This window comes from Phoca vitulina, unplaced genomic scaffold (genome assembly GCF_004348235.1).
Source record: "Phoca vitulina isolate PV1807 unplaced genomic scaffold, GSC_HSeal_1.0 scaffold68, whole genome shotgun sequence".
Classification (NCBI taxonomy): Eukaryota; Metazoa; Chordata; class Mammalia; order Carnivora; family Phocidae; genus Phoca; species Phoca vitulina.
This window is the reverse complement of record NW_022589771.1, coordinates 191,449-208,494: the sequence shown is the minus strand read 5'-3', so window position 1 is coordinate 208,494 and position 17,046 is coordinate 191,449. Positions and strand designations below refer to the sequence as shown.

Sequence of the window (17,046 nt, the reverse complement as noted above, 5' to 3'; positions counted from 1 at the left end):
ACAAAACAGATTATGAAACCAGTATGGCCGAAGCAGCGGCCAGTGGGACTGCAGATTGTTGAGTACGCCATCCTTCCTCCTCCTGGGAAGAGAAGCCCCCTTCCGGTGGGCACCCATTTCTCGTGGCTCCCGTGCACCAGCCCTTCCCTCTTCTCCTCCGGGTCAGCTGTGTGGCCCGAGACGAACCACCCAGAATCTCCGCGCGAGCCTTGGTTCGCCTCAGCTGAGTGCCCGATTCCTGCTATGCCTAGAACCAGACGCCGATGCCAGGGCTTTTCACCCACGGGCGCCGAAGTGTTTTGTTCTGTTGTTTCTATTATTTCTGCTACTTGTGAGAGAAAAGAGCCCTGACTTCTTGACCCTTCTACGGTAGATTAAAGTTCACAGACTTAGCTTTGAGCTGCTGCTGTAACTATTGCTAGTGACAATGAAAGAGGCAGTAAAATATTACAGGACGGTTTTTGAACATTTCCTTTGTGGCGGGTACTGTACTATGTAGTTCGTATTAAGAACCTAAATGTAATTTTTTGCCCTTGTGTTAATAAAACTGAGAGCAAACCTGTTTACTCGTTTGGTGTAACCAATACTGGGACTGGACATACGTTCCTGTCCCTCTGTTAAATAATACTGAGAACTAGCAAAAACAATTGCTTGCTCCAAGATACACTTAATCCTGAAAGAACAACTAAAACAGCTTACGTATCGAAACAGGCGGCGTGCTCGTCAAGACTCACTCTGGGACCCTCGCCTTGAGCTGCCCCCACCAATCCCAAACTCTGCCCAATCCCAATCAGTTCCCCACCCTAATCAAGACTCACTCTGGGACCCTCGCCTTGAGCTGCCCCCGCCAATCCCAAACTCTGCCCAATCCCAATCAGTTCCCCACCAAAAGATCTGCCACAAACAACTCGGTCAAGGCCCTGCAACCCTACAAATGCCCTCCCTGAACTTCCCTGATGAGACGTTGCTATGACCCTGCCAAGTCTGTCTCTCCCTGCAGTAGGTCTAATAATCTTCGATCTGCTTCATCGACAGATCTGTCCGGTGGTCTTCAGGGCACCAGTGATTAACCATCTCCACGACCGCATTTAATGTAGACTCCTCAAGAGTACTGGTTGATCGATGGTCCGAGTAAACAGATGAGTCTCCTCTGAGAGTCTCCTGACTGCTTTCCTAGGAAGCTACAACTAATAATAAGGCCGGGGTGTGCCCGCCCATGTGACCTCCACTAGAAAATCTTCACATCTCAGACAGTGATGAGACACAAGGATCACTGAGAGGCAAGGGTGTGTTAGTCATAAAGAAAAGACACAATCTAATGGCCTGACAACAGTTTGTTGGTTTACTAAATTTTCTTTCCACAGTTCCACAAAAAGAAAAACATACACTTCCGTATTTTTTATACCCCACAGATTTCTTTTACCTAATCTGTGCAAGTTATCTTGGGAAGCTACTTTCTTGGATTCTGATCTAGGCTCAGTGAGGGCTTCCACAGTAGCATACGTCACTCGGAGCCCTATCAGTGGAATCCTATTGTTTATTACACATAAATGATGTTGTAAACAGTAACAACAGACTGTCTGCTTTTTTTTTTTTAAGTAGGCGCCACGCCCAGCACAGAGCCCAGTGCGGGGCTTGAACTTATAACCCTGAGGTCAAGACCTGAACTGAGATCAAGGGTCAGAGGCTTAACTGCCTGAGCCACCCAGGTGCCCCCAGACAGTTTACTTTTAAGGAAAAACCAGACCCCCTCACAGTAGCAGGCAGCAGGCATTATCTTCTGACCCTCTCTGTACCTACCACACAAATCTTCCTCAGCATCAGATTCTTCTAGAGAGATCTGAGGCTGGGCCTTCACTTCCAGGTTTCTGCTTAGCCAGCTGGTTTGTTCCAAGGAAGAGCCAGCAATGTTCCCTACAGCTTCCAGGATTTTTTGAGTGACTTCCTGAGAGTAATGAAGAGAAAGAGGAGAGGCAGTTAGCTCAGGAAAAGAATCTAAAATGCCTACAACAGCACCAACCAGCAGAAATACAACATAGGCCACAACTAGAACCACACAGGTGATAGGAGGTTTCCCAGGAACCACATTAAAAGATCAGACGAAACAAGTTCATAATGTTTAACCTCATATATCCAAAATACGATCAACATGCAATCAGTGTAAAAATTAATGAGATTTCACACTTTTTTTTTTTTTGCACTAGGCCTTTGAGATCTGACGCATGTTTTACACTACAGCACATTCAATTCGGACAGGCCACATTCCCCGTGCCCAACAGCCACATGTGACTAACGGCTCCCGTACTGGAGTATGATCAGTAGAGAATCAGGTCACGTGGCTGTGATAGGGAGAGAAATGCTGAGCCACTTTCTCAAGCCAGCATCACCAAGTCTCACCAGCGGAGGCTGGCTGCAAGTCCCGGCCATCTGAGATTCGAACCACCCTGACTTTGACTCTAAGCTGTGTTTAGGCATAAGGCAAGAGCACACCCGCCTGCCTGTGGCCAGTAGGCCAGTAGGGGTGCACTTGAAGGAACTACCTTGCCCTAAGCCGGCGCAGAGGTGTGGTGTGGCTGACGGTGGCAGGGAAGAGCAGGAAACGGGACCGAGAGCTCAGAGGTCCCACTTCTCATGCGGACGGAGAGTGATGGGGAAGAAGGGCAGGCCCCGTCTCGAAGCAGGGATAAGGAGTTGGCGTCGGGAGGCTGGGCACCGTGGGACAGAAGCAGCCACAAAGAGCAGGGGCGAGGTGCACCAGCTGTATCGGCTGCGGTAACGCCCGTGGCCAAAGCTACCCCAGAATGGACCAAAGGGAGGGGCGTGCTGTAGGCAATGGGCCACAAAGTGGGGCCTCGAGAGGGGAGTTTGGGAATGCTGTCCATGTGCCAGTCTCACAGTGTCTGGGCTTTAATGACGCTTCCGTCTCAACAAGTGGAGGCCAAAAGAGTCCCGAGTTTCCTAATTATGCTCGACTGTGCTCTAGACGGTGCTCCAGTGGTTCAGCAGTGGGAACTGGACAGACCGTTCACAAATGCCAGGGATCGTAATGATTCGAAGAAATATCGCCAGGGCCGTAAAACTGATACACGTCCCATTTAAGTTGAAGCCTTGGCTCCAAAAGCCCCTGAATCAATGATTTTCATGGTTGCAAAATAGTGATTTCCTAACCCCATCGTTCTATTTATTCTATTTATTTGTTGGCTTTCTACTCTAACATCTCCCTTCTCCTAGGGTGAGTTTCACTTTTATTTTTCAGGATTTTTGAGGTTTCCTACGAGTATATACTGCTTTAATCAGGGAGGAAAAGAAAGGTTTCCAGGGAAGAAATTCACATGGACAGAGTTATTAACCTAACGCTGCTGAGGCGGCGGCTCCAGCTGATCTGTGTGCGGTGAGGAGTGGGGGCATCCTGTCAACCCACAGCAGACTGCTCAAGTCTGACACGAGAACTTTGGCAGGAGACTCCGGCCCGGGTCTATGGAGCCCTCTAAGACCGTAACAGAGGAAGTCAGCTGTGAGAACACATGCAAATCTAAGGAACGATTCTGCCCAGTGTTGCTGATCCACAGGCACGTCCTCTAAAGGCGGACAACCACTCCTGGAAACGGTAACATCTGCTGAACTTTTCACACACAGACCTGCAGGTCTTTCTGGTCCTTCTTGCTTTCCAGGTTGGGAGTTCTCGTCACAAAGTCATTCAGCATGCTGTTGAGAGACAATCAGCTTTAGACTAAGAATGCTGCAGAAACAAGGGATGTTCCAGCAGAAAAACAGGGTAACGTGAATGCTGGGTCACAATACCTGAGGAGCAGAAAGTATCCGGGGGGAGCCAGATTCAACTGTACGGATTCCTTTAACACGCCCAACAACGAAGGAAAGTTCTCTTGCAAGGCTGTTACTGGGAGTCTGTTTTTAAAAAACAGGGGAAAACACCCAACTGTGAACAAGTCAAAACACGTCTTACAAGCACATTTTAGGTCTGGGCAGTTGGAAAGCAGAGGGAAGATGGTGTATCTGACTGACCTGTTTGTTCTTTTTTAAATTAAAATACACACAAACGAAATTTTTGTACTCTGGCAAGAACCTGCAGTCTGGAGACCAGAAATCCTGCTGCTGACAGGTCAGATGCTCCCGGTTTCCTGCCTGTCAAATAAAGGCCTTGAACCGGAGGCCGGTCTGATCCCTTGGGCCCATCTAGCTCTAGGATCCGGCCTCCCCGGTGTTGTTGGTAGCGGAGTCGGCCCTCGGGTCACAAGGTCACCCACAGGAGGCTGATCTTCAGTGGCTCTCACAGCGAGGCCTGCGCAGCACAACACGCTGCAGCTCAGCCACAGCCCGAGGGCCCCGGGTTCAAGTCCTGGTGCCTGACGTACCGCCTCCGGAGTGACCTCGGCAGTGCTTCTTCTGTAAGAGGAGGAAGGTAAACACCTAACCTGCAGCTGCTCTGGCAGCCCACGGATCACTCAGGCCGCTGTGACAGACACTTGCTAGCATGACGATGCACAGTAGCTATCACCAGGAAAGACGTGACCGGGTCCTCTTTAACTCCTGGAAGAAGGAACTGAACGATGCTTGGGGGTGAAGCCTCAACAGCTGGTCTGAACTGCACCCCAGACCCAGGGACTCCTGGGATGCTGACCCTCTCGATCTAGCCTCCTGCAACCTCAGGGTGTGGGGAGTTGGAAGAACCATGGAACGGGAACTGTGTTAACCAAGGAGCTCAGATCTGGTTGTCAGACTGCCCAATTGCGTAACTCCTGCCACACACGTGAGGATCTGGAGGCTTCCTTGAGAAGGGGGCTCGTTACTGCAACAGAGATGGCCCCACACAGTGGAGGGGCTGTGAGCTGCACCCGATGTGCCCGTGTAAGACCTGAGCAGTCCAGGAAGCTTTCCTTTCCACCCGTGGAGAACCATGTGGGGGATCCGCCTCACTGCCTCCTGCAGCAGAGGCTCCTGAAAAGCGCCAATAAGCTCGAGACACCCAGGCAGAAGCCACGGGAAAGCACTGAGGACAGCACCCAAAACAATCATTTCTCGGGGCGCCTGGGTAGCTCAGTTGGTTAAGCGACTGCCTTCGGCTCAGGTCATGATCCTGGAATCCTGGGATCGAGTCCCACATCGGGCTCCCTGCTCAGCAAGGAGTCTGCTTCTCCCTCTGACCCTCCTCTCTCTCATGCTCTCTGTCTCTCATTCTCTCTCTCTCAAATGAATAAAATCTTAAAAACAAACAAACAAAACAATCATTTCTCTTTTTTCTAAAAGAAGTCTAACACGTTTAACACTGAACATAAAGTGTTCAACCAACAGCACCCGGCTTTTATAAAGTCAGATTAGATCTCTGCAGAGGGAAAAGATCATCAGGGCATTCTCACAGCTCAGGAGGAAACTAAGACACCGTCAAGATATTTTCTGAACTAAGGCTCTCCAGTCGTCAACAAGTACGACCAGGGTTACATTTAGAATTGCTGCAATAGCATCTATAATTGAGACATGTTTGGGAAGGGTTGTGTTACCTTTGGACGAAAGCATAGCAAAACTGCAACACGGGGATATCCACAAGGGGCGCTTTCTAAAAATAAAAGTGAAACCAATGACTCCAAGTTGGCAGGAAATAAGGTTAAAAAAAAGAATTACAACACAAAATGAAACAGAGTCTATATCCCCACAAAGCAAAGATTTTTAGCCAGAGTCTTTCAAATACAATAACACACGTGAACGCATCCCCCAGGTATAACAAAACAAACCTATACTATGAGGTCCCGAAACATTACTGACCTTCTTAGCAGACTTCCAGGGCGAGTCCACGCCAGGCTTTTAACAAGTATTCAGGGAAAATTTGGTAAAATAACTCTTAAACAAAAAAGGTGGTGGCCAATGTTGACCCTCATGAGTGCGTGCAACTAGCTACAGGAAAGAGACGATAAAAAAGTTCTAATTCTTAGCTCAAGGAATTTCCTCAAACTCAGGCCAGACAACTTCCCTAAATCCCAAGTGGCTGCAACTACTTAGAAACTGGTTTTGAAAATAAATTTTTTCCCCTCCGTGCTTATAAAAAGTTATCTGTAGAGGTTATAGAAGTTGAGCTACTGGGGCGCCTGGGTGGCTCAGTCGTTAAGCGTCTGCCTTCGGCTCAGGTCATGATCCCGGGGTCCTGGGATCGAGCCCCGCATCGGGCTCCCTGCTCCGCGGGAAGCCTGCTTCTCCCTCTCCCACTCCCCCTGCTTGTGTTCCCTCTCTCGCTGTGTCTCTCTCTGTCAAATAAATAAATAAAATCTTAAAAAAAAAAAAAAAAAAAAAAAAAAAGAAGTTGAGCTACTTACTAATCACAAAATGCAATTGTTATTCGAACAGCCAAAAACCAGCCAGCCACGCTAACTGAATTTAAATAAAACAAACAACCAGCCAGCCAGATGAGATCTAGTGTTTTGTTTTGTTTTTAGCCCAGGAGTTGCAGATATTTGTAGGAATTGAAGTAACATGAAGGAACAAAACTATGAGCACCTGCCGTGTACTTAGAAGGGGTCTCAGAGGCCCCTCCTGGAGGACAGCCCACCCCGGTCCTACAGCCGTAATGCCGCTGCTAGGAAGTGACCACCAGCTCACAGGGTCTCCTGACACTTGAGACTTGCTCAGGGTTATAAATGCAAAATCACCGTGAATCTGATGGCCCCTCCATCCCCGCTCCCCTCTTCGAGGTTGATTATTGTAATATTTATGTATAAGAGTGAAAGGCAACAAGACTACCCGGCATTTGCGGGAGGCCCGACAAAGGCCACGGATGTCACCCACATGCATTTGGCATCCGATTCCTTGTGCTTCAACGGTTCCATAATCTGGCTGCATGGTGTTAATTTTTAGGCTGGCCTATCCTCTTTTCCTAACTAGGATACAGCTCACTGAGGGCAGAAACAGTTTTACTACTTAGGATTCCTTACCACTGAAGCACATAGTTGATTTTCGATTTTGGAATGAAGAACGGGACCAGGGCCCTGAGCACAACTGACTGGAAGCCATGACAGGCCTTCTTGGCATGGACATTTCTGGAGAGGCTCCCTGGTGCCATGCGCAAGGGGCCCTTCTGGAAGAGGCATCCAAATGCAGAGCTCTACTCTAAGACAGGCGGAGCTATAAAAACGGCTAAAGAAATTCTTGGTCAGTTTTCTCACTTACAGGGTGAGACATGGCTGAAAAGATTGCTGATTCCAAGGTTTAGCTTTTGTTTGCCATCCTCAGTGTGATGACCTTAATATCCAAAGCTGTATTCCTTTTATTTGTTATAAAACTTTTTATCGTGGTAAAATATACAGAAGGGGCTCAGCTGGTTGAGCATCCGACTCTTGATTTCGGCTCAGGTCATGATCTCAGGGACCTGGGATCGAGCCCTGCGTCGGGAGGGAGTCTGCTTGAGGATTCTCTCTCTCCCTCTCCCTCTGTGCCCTATCCCACTCACACTCTCTCCAAAATAAAGAAATCTTTAAACTATACCTAGAATTTGCCATTTTAACCAGTTTTAAGTGTCCAGTTCGGTGGCATTAGCATTCACATTGTCGTGCAACTGTCACCACCATCCATCTCCAGACTTTTTCATCTTCCCAAACGGAATCCCTGTCCCTGTTAGACAGTAACTGCTGTCCCCTCTCCTCCTGCCTCTAGCAACCACCACGCTACCTTCTGTAGAATGTACGTATGCAACGGGCTGCTCCAGAGACCGCGTGTAAGTGGAATCACGTTTTTGTCCTTCTGTGACTGGCCTCACTTGGCATGGCCTCAAGGTTCACCCACTGTTACAGCAGGTCTCAGAATTAACTTCCTTTTTAAGGCTGAATGATATTCCATTGGATGGATAGACCTGATTTTGTTTATCCAATCATCCATCATTGGATATTTGGGTTGTTTCTACCTTTTTACTATTGTGAGTAATTCTATAAACAGTGGTGTACAAATACCTATTTGAGTAAAACTCTATTTTTAAATAATTACTTTGTCCATTTTCATTTAGGGAGTTATTCTTATATTTTTCCTAACAATTTTATTTTTTTAAATTTTTATTTATTTCCTTATTTTTTTATTATGTTAGTATTGTATGGTGTTTATTTTTTAAAAGATTTTATTTATTTGAGAGCGAGAACGTGCGTGCAGTGCACGTGAGTGCGGAGGAGGGGCAGACAGAGAGGGAGAAGCAGACTCCCTGCTGAGCGGGGAGCCCAACATGGGGCTCGATCCCAGGACCCTGAGATCATGACCTGAGCCAATGGCAGCCACTTAACCAACTGAGCCACCCAGGCACCCCTTTTCCTGACAATTTTAAATCGTGATAGAAGGCAATTATTTCAAAGTCAAAATAAATCCCTGGTTTCTATCAAATTAAGAACAAAATAGCTCCCACACATTCAATGAGGCACCCTGCTTTGGTGAACACAAAAAGCTCTGGGGTGCCAGGCTGGCTCAGTCGGTGGAGCGTGTGACTCGATCTCGGGGTCATGAGTTCAAGCCCCATGTTGGGTGTAGAGACTATTTAAGAATAAAATCTATTAAAAAAAAAAAAAGCTCTAAGGGCATTTAAAAAAGTGTTAAACCACAAAGTCTGCTCTGTTTCAAAAGCACTGCACGTGACTGGCAAAGGCCTCGAGGTAGCAGGGACTCTCTTGGAGGCTGTGCTGATATGGAGAAGCACAAGTCTAGGAGCTTCACAGGTCCATTCTGGCACCCTTCACACGTCACCGCTTCCACCGCGGCCAGACGAATCTCTTCCTTCCCAGAATGCCTCGAAGGAGTCCTGTCCCCTGACCTGTATTTTTCACTTTTACATAAAAATTATGCAAACTTTTAACTTGCCCTTTGATGAAGACATTCCTCTTCTCTTTGAACTCTGGTCAGAGCTCTCTTCTTGACTAGGCGTGTGGGGACCAGGGCTTTCAGCAGAAGTGACTCCGTCCCCCACTAACCTGAACAAACACTACTGTGGTTTCTAAGCAGCTCAAGGTGGGGGCCCTCAGATGACAACCCCCGTCCCCTTAAAATGCCTGCCCAAGAGAGCTCAAGGCTGCCAGAACAATTTGCCATTTGCTGAGTCAACACCCGATAGGCTCCTGACCCCCCTTTTCAGAGCATTTATTAAGAAAAGCATAATTATAAATCCTTCCTTTAAGATGTACATGCATCGCCTACAATAGGAAATGTCTTTGTAAAGGACCTGGGAGCCATCCTGTGGAATATCGCCGTTGAAAGAGACAGGTGCCCTGTCTCGCAGGCTCCGGGGTATGGGGGCCTACACGCCCCAAGCACCAGTCAGCAAACCTGGACGGCCCGCTCACAACGACCAAGCCCCCTACCTGCTTTTTCGGAATTTTCTACTTCCCTGACTTTGCTGGACCCCTGCTCGTTCACCCTTCCTACTCCCCCATTTTTCGGCTCAAGTACCCCCGCTGCACGAATCAGAACTGAGGTCAGCTCTCTCCCCCAACACGGTAGCTACTGAATAAAGCTGGTCCTTGCCACCTGTAAGTAGCATCTGGCTTTGCCTCTCTAGGACGCCTTTTAGGCTGCAGGTTATTAGAAAGAACCCATTCCCAGGCAGGGTGCGCTGCAGCCGGGGTGTAATGATGAAAGATGGGCCCTGACCTCCAGCGGCTCCCACCTCCAAACAGGTGCACTGAAGCCCATTAGGCACACCTCACGGGGTCTCCCCCAAGCCCAGTAGAACAGCTCCATTCCCCAACCCCAGGAAATCCCAGTTGCTCCTGTGACCCCCGCTTCCCTTCCCCAAACACAATTTATAAGACACGGTGATAGGAGGGTGCCGCGCATTCATCTGGAACATCCCCAGGCTTCCAACCTCGTCCCCTCGGATTTGCGGCGGCCTCTTCACCACCTCCTTTGCTAGGTGCAGCACCGTGTCCGTCTGCAGGGTGCTGAGCGCACAGATCAGGTCGACAAGGGTCAGCTGGGATGCGCTTGCTGCTGGGACAATCTGCCAAGTGGAAAAATAGCTCCCTTAAAGCTCACAGAGAGAAAACAAAAATAAGAATGATGCAGTATTCTATAATAGCTGCCCCAGGGAGAACGAGCTTTAACTTTTTAAAGTAAATATTTAAACAAAAACTAGGTAAAGGACTCTACTGGTGGGGATAAAGAGAAGGCTGAGCGTTCAATCACAGGAACGTAATCAGCATCTGACATACATTAGCAATAACAGGGGCAGGTGATGATGGGGCAGTGACAGTGGATGTTCAAGCTCAGAAAGCAAAAGTAATCTCTATACCCATCGTGGGACTCAAACTCACATCTCTGAGATCAAGAGTTAGATGGTCTACTGCCCGAGCCAGCCAGGTGCCCCTCAGAAAGCATTTTAGAAACAGACACACTTAATTTGAAGGAAGCAGGCTGGCACTGAAAGACAGCCCTGGAAGTACGAGGACAGTAAAAGAAAAACCAGATCAACTAGGTTCTTGGTAGTTAGCCTTGGCAGGAAAGCCCTGGTGTGGGAAGTCCATGTTTGATGATGGAAGTCTGCATAACGTGACTGCATGCACTTGGAAGGATCGGGTTTACCACCAGGGAAGACCCCGCAGTGCTAATAAGCACGGTGGCCTGGACCACCAAGCTCTTGTGCCTCCTCGGGGAACAGGACCCTGTGTTGGGCACTGAGACAGTGTCCAGGGGTGGGAAAGACCCTCTGAGGGAGGTATGAGATAGGAACCCAGAGGGTCAAGAGAGAACAAAGTGTTGGTTTTGCAGAAATAAACCAAGTCCCTGGAAGACTTAGTGATGGACCAATCAGTGGATAAAGAACGGATGAGATGTGAACTGAAGTTATCTTTGGGAATAGGCATGGAGGATTTAAACCGGTTTTACATTTTTGTAGGTATTATTTTTATAAATTAAAAAGCCTGTGGAACCTGACGTGTCAATGCAGGTTCATGACTGGAACAAACACACCCCTTGGCGGGGGGGTGATTGTGGGGGAGGCCGTGCACACATGGGGCAGGGAGCATTCAGGAAATCTCTGTATTTTCCCCTCAGTTTTGCTGTGAACCTAAGACTGCTCTTAAAAAAAATAAAGTCTTTAAAATAATAGTTTAAAGAAGAGCTATAAGATGGGACTACAACCAGGGAAGGACCCACAGGGGTTCTCCCAGGGAGGATAACATGCCGTTCCTCGAGCGGGGTGGCAGGTTCACGGTGGTTTCTCTATTCTGTGGAACATACACGCTACACATGTTCTTGAATGTGAGCTATTAGATATTACATTTAAAAGGTTAACCTAGGTGTTCATTACACAGAGATCCGAGAACAAGCCAGGGGAGAGCCCCCCCGAACAAGCCTAGTGGGAGACGCAGCTTTTAAAACACTGAAACCACTTCAGCAGTTTCCCGTGCCGGCCTCCGATGTCACCTCTGATTACATGTGACTCTGGTATTTCTGGCAGAGTAAGTTCAAGTATAACTCTCATTTTTAGACTCTACCTTCATCTTACTGAGACGCTTAGCCTTCTTTCTGCCCCACACTGCTGCCACTGCGGCGGTCAGCTGAACTCCCAGATGCGCCGTCAAGGGGTTCAGGAAGTCTAAAATCTTCTGTCGTATGGTCTAGAACGCGGCAAAGAGAAGAGTTACGGCAGAGTGGTATTGGCGCTATCATCTATAATACATTCCTGAACACATTTATTTTTGGTGGGATAATACAAGACAAAAGAAATAATAAAACCACAGAGGAAGTTCTCTCACTTTGGTGGTTTTAAAGTAAACGGAAGAGGATCCCTTCATGGCTCCAAGGAGATCGACGGGTCTCTTGTGAGTCTCCTCCCTTCTCAGAACATTCCAGAGAAGGGCCATGGTGTTAACAATTCGAGGCAACTCTTCCAGAATGGCATTCTTGGCATTTTTCAAATTGGTAGGATCGCCTACAGCGGTGGTCTAAAATTGAAAATGAGCGTGAGACTTGGCCGTGTGGGTGGCACCGGCTCCCTCCCCACGAGGCCAGGGCGCGGCTGGGGTGGGAGTCTGGGCCCTATGCTTCCTGTGGTTTCTTTCTGGGCACCTGGGATTCTGAGACTCCACATCAGACTCAGTCATTCAGCCAAAGCATTAGCCGAATTCGAAAATTTAATCCCCAATAGGGCACAGCAACTAACAGCTAAAATGGCTTCAGACTGCAGATTTCACAAACACCATGAAGTCATTGTAAAAAATATGTGCAAAAAAGATAACATTTTGTCCCATTTGGTTACTGATAAAACAACGGCCAAGGGGAAGGCGCCCTGGGGAGGGCCAGAACAAAACTACATTTGCATTACTTTTGCATATTTGTGCACGCATATTTGCATATGCACTTGCATTATTTGCAAGCATACATTTGCATACATATCTACGTTCCTTACACATGCACTTTTCTTATCTGAACTGGTCATAATCCAATGAAGACAAAACAATATATGAAATGTGCCTCAAACTCAGGGGAAAAAAAAAACCCCCAAACTTACCTTTTTGTTTTGGTTGGGTTGTTCCAAAAGACAAAAATGACTAATGGTTGTCAGACCTTCCAAAAGAGTGAGTGGGTAATCCGGAGAAATGTTTTCCCTCTTGGAGGTTATGCTTTGGTGAAGAAATGAGAAACTCGTTTTGAGAATTTTTACGAATGAGCCTGTCAGGTTTTTAATCCTACCTATAAATGCAGACACCAGAGAGCTAGTACTATCTTCAATAAACTGGGACCTTTATAATAAAATCTTGTTATAATAATGAGGGGCATTTTTTGTGCTATTTTACATTCATTCAGTCACTTTGGAAAAAATGTTTTCAGATGTTTTAGAATTTCTGTGAAGGTGATGCATGTTTTTATTTCTGTTTTGCAAAAGTCATGGCGAGTGGCTGCAAGCTCAGCTAGCCTGGGTGTCTGTGTGGAATCAAAAATGAAGGACATGAGCATTTCGTTCCTGGCTACCCCCTCTTGACAATGCTAAACTGGCTTCTGATTAGGCTGAAATTATCCTCCACCTGGCTTCTAGGGCACATCAGCCATTCATCACAAACACTGGCCTCAAAGTAGTGATAACGTATCAAACGGTTTGCCATACCTGATAGAGAACTTCACAGATTCACTCTCATACTGCTTGACCAGCTCATCCAAATTTTTGCAAATCTGGACAATGAAAGGGGTCACTGTCCAGCCCAGGGACTTTCCAAAGTACGGTAAGGAATGCGTGACCAAGCTCACCCAGGCCGGGTGCATGCCGTAGCCGTAGGCCGGCTGCAGCCCCCGCACCACGGCGGCCACCAGCAGCCCCTGGGAGGTGAGAGGGTGGGGCTGCACGTACTGCATGGCGCTGATGGCCTGCTGGAAGTTCAGGGCTCTCCGCCACTCCCGGGACAGTTCCGGCTGATTTTCGGCCTCCTCTTGGACCTGGCCCAGGTGATGTTCCAAGACAATGAGCACCTGCAGGAGCTTCAGCAACTCGATCTGCAGGGGGTGCTCACTCCAGATTTGATCCTGGCCCAGGTTGATGAGACTCTCCTCAAAGAGGCTCTCCTCCTGCGGGGCCCGGCCTCGCTCGGCCGTGGCCAGTCCATAGCGCTTCTGGCTCGTGTACATGGACGCGGACAGCGAAAGCAGGACAAACTCCTGAACTTTGCACCTCTGCAGCAAGCTGTGAATGAACTCCACGTTCTTCCCCTCGGCAGACTTGGCCACGGAGACCAGCTGCATCATTATTCTAATCAAAACCTCCACGCTCTTGACCTGCACGTCCCGGTTGCCAAGGACATCTCGGTGGGAGACCTTCAGGTAACAAGGGTAATAGCTGCGCAGGAAACTGAGGCACAGGTAGGTGAGAAGCTCGATCAGCAGAGAGTGGGGACACACGCTGGGAGACTGGGTCTGGAGTTTTCCATAGAAACTCTGGCCAACGAGGGCCTCCTGGTGACGAGCGAGGAGGTTGGAGATGAGGTTGAGGTGTGCGGTGGAGCTGGTGTCCATGCTGGTCCTGGACACTGCCTCGATAAACTCCTTGGGGTTGGTTTTGAGCACGGCCTCTAACACTGAGAAGGCATAGAGAACTCGCCGGGAGTCGTAGGGCTGCAGGTAGAGCAGAATGTGCTTGAACAAGGCCTCGATGGTCTCTTGCCTCTCTCGCTGCTGCTTTAGCAGCCGGGATGTGCTGAGGGCCTGCAGCTCCAAGTCGGCCTCCTCGTCACTGGAGAATGACTCCGAAGCCTGGGTCTTGTCCGAGTCCACGCGTGCCAGGCTTAATTTGGCACCGGACTTGAAGCTTTCTGCCTGGAAGGCCGCCAGCAAGGCTGAGCGCTTGGGGTAAACCTTGCTGCCTACGGGGATGGGCGCACAGCAGCTCTCTTCGTTGCTCAGCTCCTGCGGGTCGTGGGAAGGGGAGGAAAAGGAGGACGAGTGCTCGCTGTCCGTGTGGGCAGAGCTCGTGTCTGCAGACTCCGTGTGCTCGCTGCTGTCCAGGGCGCTGCAGGCCGTCCTGTCGGGAAGGTCCATGTAGTAGGGAAGGTCGTCCTCGCTCAGCTCGCTTCCGGGTGGACACTTCTCTGGTTCCTTCTCCACCTCGGCCCAAATGGCCTCACGGTCGACGGTGGTGAACTGGCTCAGCGGCACGCCTTCTTCGGAGCTGCCTTCCTGAAGCTCGGGTGCTCCACATGACTCTTTGAAGGGGGTTTTCTTCCTGTTAAACCAACGATGCAAGTCTTCTGAAAATTACAAAATGACAAATGACTTCAGGACAGAAGGGTTCTATAACGATCTTTATCTTAAAGCCAGACAGAAAGATTGATGTTATTTATTTTTTTAATAAAGATTTTATTCATTTATTTGACAGTGAGAGAGTGAACACAAGCGAAGGGAGTGGGAGAGGGAGAAGCAGGCTTCCTGCTGAGCAGGGAGCCCGATGCGGGGCTCGATCCCAGGACCCTGGGATCATGACCTGAGCTGAAGGCAGACGCTAACAACTGAGCCACCCAGGCGCCCCAGAAAGATCGATGTTAATAAAATTCTCCCATAAAACTAAGACACCAGAGTCTACATTGTATTATGGACAAAAGGCACAGCAAGTAAAAGTGAATAGGTCTTTTAAAATGTTCAGGGAATCAGATAATTTGGTTACATTGTCATAGAAAATACAAGTATCACAACTTTTATGGGGAGGGTGATTAAAAAAAAAAAAAGCATTTTATTTTGTTCCTTTCAAGAAATGAGTTTCAAGAAATGTATCCCACGGGAATGCCAGCAGGTTTTCAAAGCTGTAAGGTATTGCTGAACTGTCACGTGTGCAGACAAGCTGGAAAATGAACAAAACATTAAGAGACTGAGAAAACTTGCCGTACATGCATGCCATGGAGGACTGTTTGGGTTTTTAAAAGATACACCTGTATGTACTGATATGGAGCAATGTGCGGGATGTATTAAAAGAAGAAAAATCAAGCTGCAGAATCAAGCTGTATCGAATGAGCTCATTTAGGGGAGAGCATCTATAATACGCGGTTCTGAAAAAATCTGGAAGACTATCCACCAACCATCAATAGTACCTAGCTCTATTAGCGAACACTGCAGGGGACTTTCGTGCGCGTTTTGACCTCTTTATTACTCCAATTGTTAACATAAGCATGTTAGTACTTCTGTAATCAGAAAATATGCAACACTTTAAAATACTCGGGTCTCTTTAAAAAGGAACAGCCAGAAAGCAGTGTTTGGTCCCTACGGCCAAACCTATTTACATATGCAGCTCTCAGCAAATCTATTTCGTGAGCATCAAGCAAGATTAGGAAAGGAGGAAGAATAAGACATTAGAAATCGATGAGCTGCCTAAGGCTCACGGTGGTATTTTCCAAAATAGGTATCTACAATATTATAGAGATAGGGTGGGGGGTAAAGCAGAACTCTTCCAGTTGCTTCCAGGGGAAGGACGTGGCAGGGAAAAGACATTTTCTCTTATTTTTTTTTTTTTTAAAGATTTTATTTATTTGACAGAGAGAGAGATAGCGAGAGCAGGAACACAAGCAGGGGGAGTGGGAGAGGGAGAAGCAGGCTTCCCGCCGAGCAGGGAGCCCGATGTGGGACTCGATCCCGGGACCCTGGGATCATGACCTGAGCCGAAGGCAGACGCTTAATGACTGAGCCACCCAGGCGCCCAAGACATTTTCTCTTATTAGGAAGGTAGCAGGAAACATGGGTTAGAGGAAGCAGCAGGAAGTGCCCTGACTTTTAAAACCGGGATGTGTGGCATTAGGACTTTCTTCTTCACACAAGGGAACACTAAAAAATTTAGCTGCCCTAAATGACAGCCAAACTTTGAAGAAGGTGCTTTAGTTTATACTTCTTTGGATTTTACTTTCTTATAACATGGAATAATAGAATGCCTTCTCTTTGTGAAGGCAGCCAGCTTTCCTTCCTAAAGGAAAACCAGAGGTTCCAGTTTTAGTCAGGGAACTTTGTAAAGAGAAGAAGCATCTCAGAAATGGCTGCTTATGGGGGTGTTACGCTGCTTCTCCCTGTAAGATAAGACTGGTACAAACAGAATATTTACAGCCCAGTGGGCTAAACAAGCTAACTCAAAGCTTGTAAAATCATCACTGAGAAAACAGCAGGAAGTCATAAAACACACCTACTGTGGGAAGTCATGTAGTTCACAAACTGTGCTAGGTACTAATCACCCACATGTAGTGCGCTCATCAGGTCTATTTCAGCCTCGTTTTTCTTCTTCCTACCTACATTCTACTAATCTGTGCTAAAGATGCCTCTGGGAGCACCTGGGTGGCTCAGTCGGTTAAGCCTCTGGCTCTTGGTTTCCACTCAGGTCGTGATAGAAAAATGGACAGACAGGAAAGAAACCACTTACCTTGCTGTTGAAGGTTCACAAAGAAAAGTTATTTTCTAGATAAGTACAATTGACCAGATTACATGGAAATTTCAACTTCTCGGCCACTCATAGCTGAAGGCAACCTAAACTGCCCCTCGGTCTAAGCAGGGATCTGGAGAGAAGCGCCGGCCTAGCCAGACACGGAACCGCGACTCTTCTAAGTGAAGGCACCG

The 17,046-nt window shown here is 48.0% G+C and overlaps 1 protein-coding gene across 5 annotated transcripts in view; it reads right to left on the bottom strand.

Annotated features, from left to right (window-relative positions):
- DOP1B (DOP1 leucine zipper like protein B) overlaps positions 1–17,046 on the bottom strand; it is a 106,754-nt gene that overhangs the window by 19,073 nt on the left and 70,635 nt on the right. For all 5 annotated transcript variants that reach the window (XR_004297911.1, XM_032392503.1, XM_032392506.1 and 2 more), the window contains exons 19-27: positions 13,079–14,708; positions 12,485–12,596; positions 11,730–11,918; positions 11,469–11,591; positions 9,839–9,973; positions 5,517–5,572; positions 3,802–3,906; positions 3,639–3,705; positions 1,801–1,945 (exon numbers count right to left, since the gene is read on the bottom strand). Coding sequence is in view for 4 of the 5 variants with exons in the window: in XM_032392503.1 (XP_032248394.1) it covers positions 1,801–1,945; positions 3,639–3,705; positions 3,802–3,906; positions 5,517–5,572; positions 9,839–9,973; positions 11,469–11,591; positions 11,730–11,918; positions 12,485–12,596; positions 13,079–14,708 (2,562 nt within the window). In the remaining variant the exon portion in view is untranslated. The remainder of the gene's footprint in view (positions 1–1,800; positions 1,946–3,638; positions 3,706–3,801; positions 3,907–5,516; positions 5,573–9,838; positions 9,974–11,468; positions 11,592–11,729; positions 11,919–12,484; positions 12,597–13,078; positions 14,709–17,046) is intronic.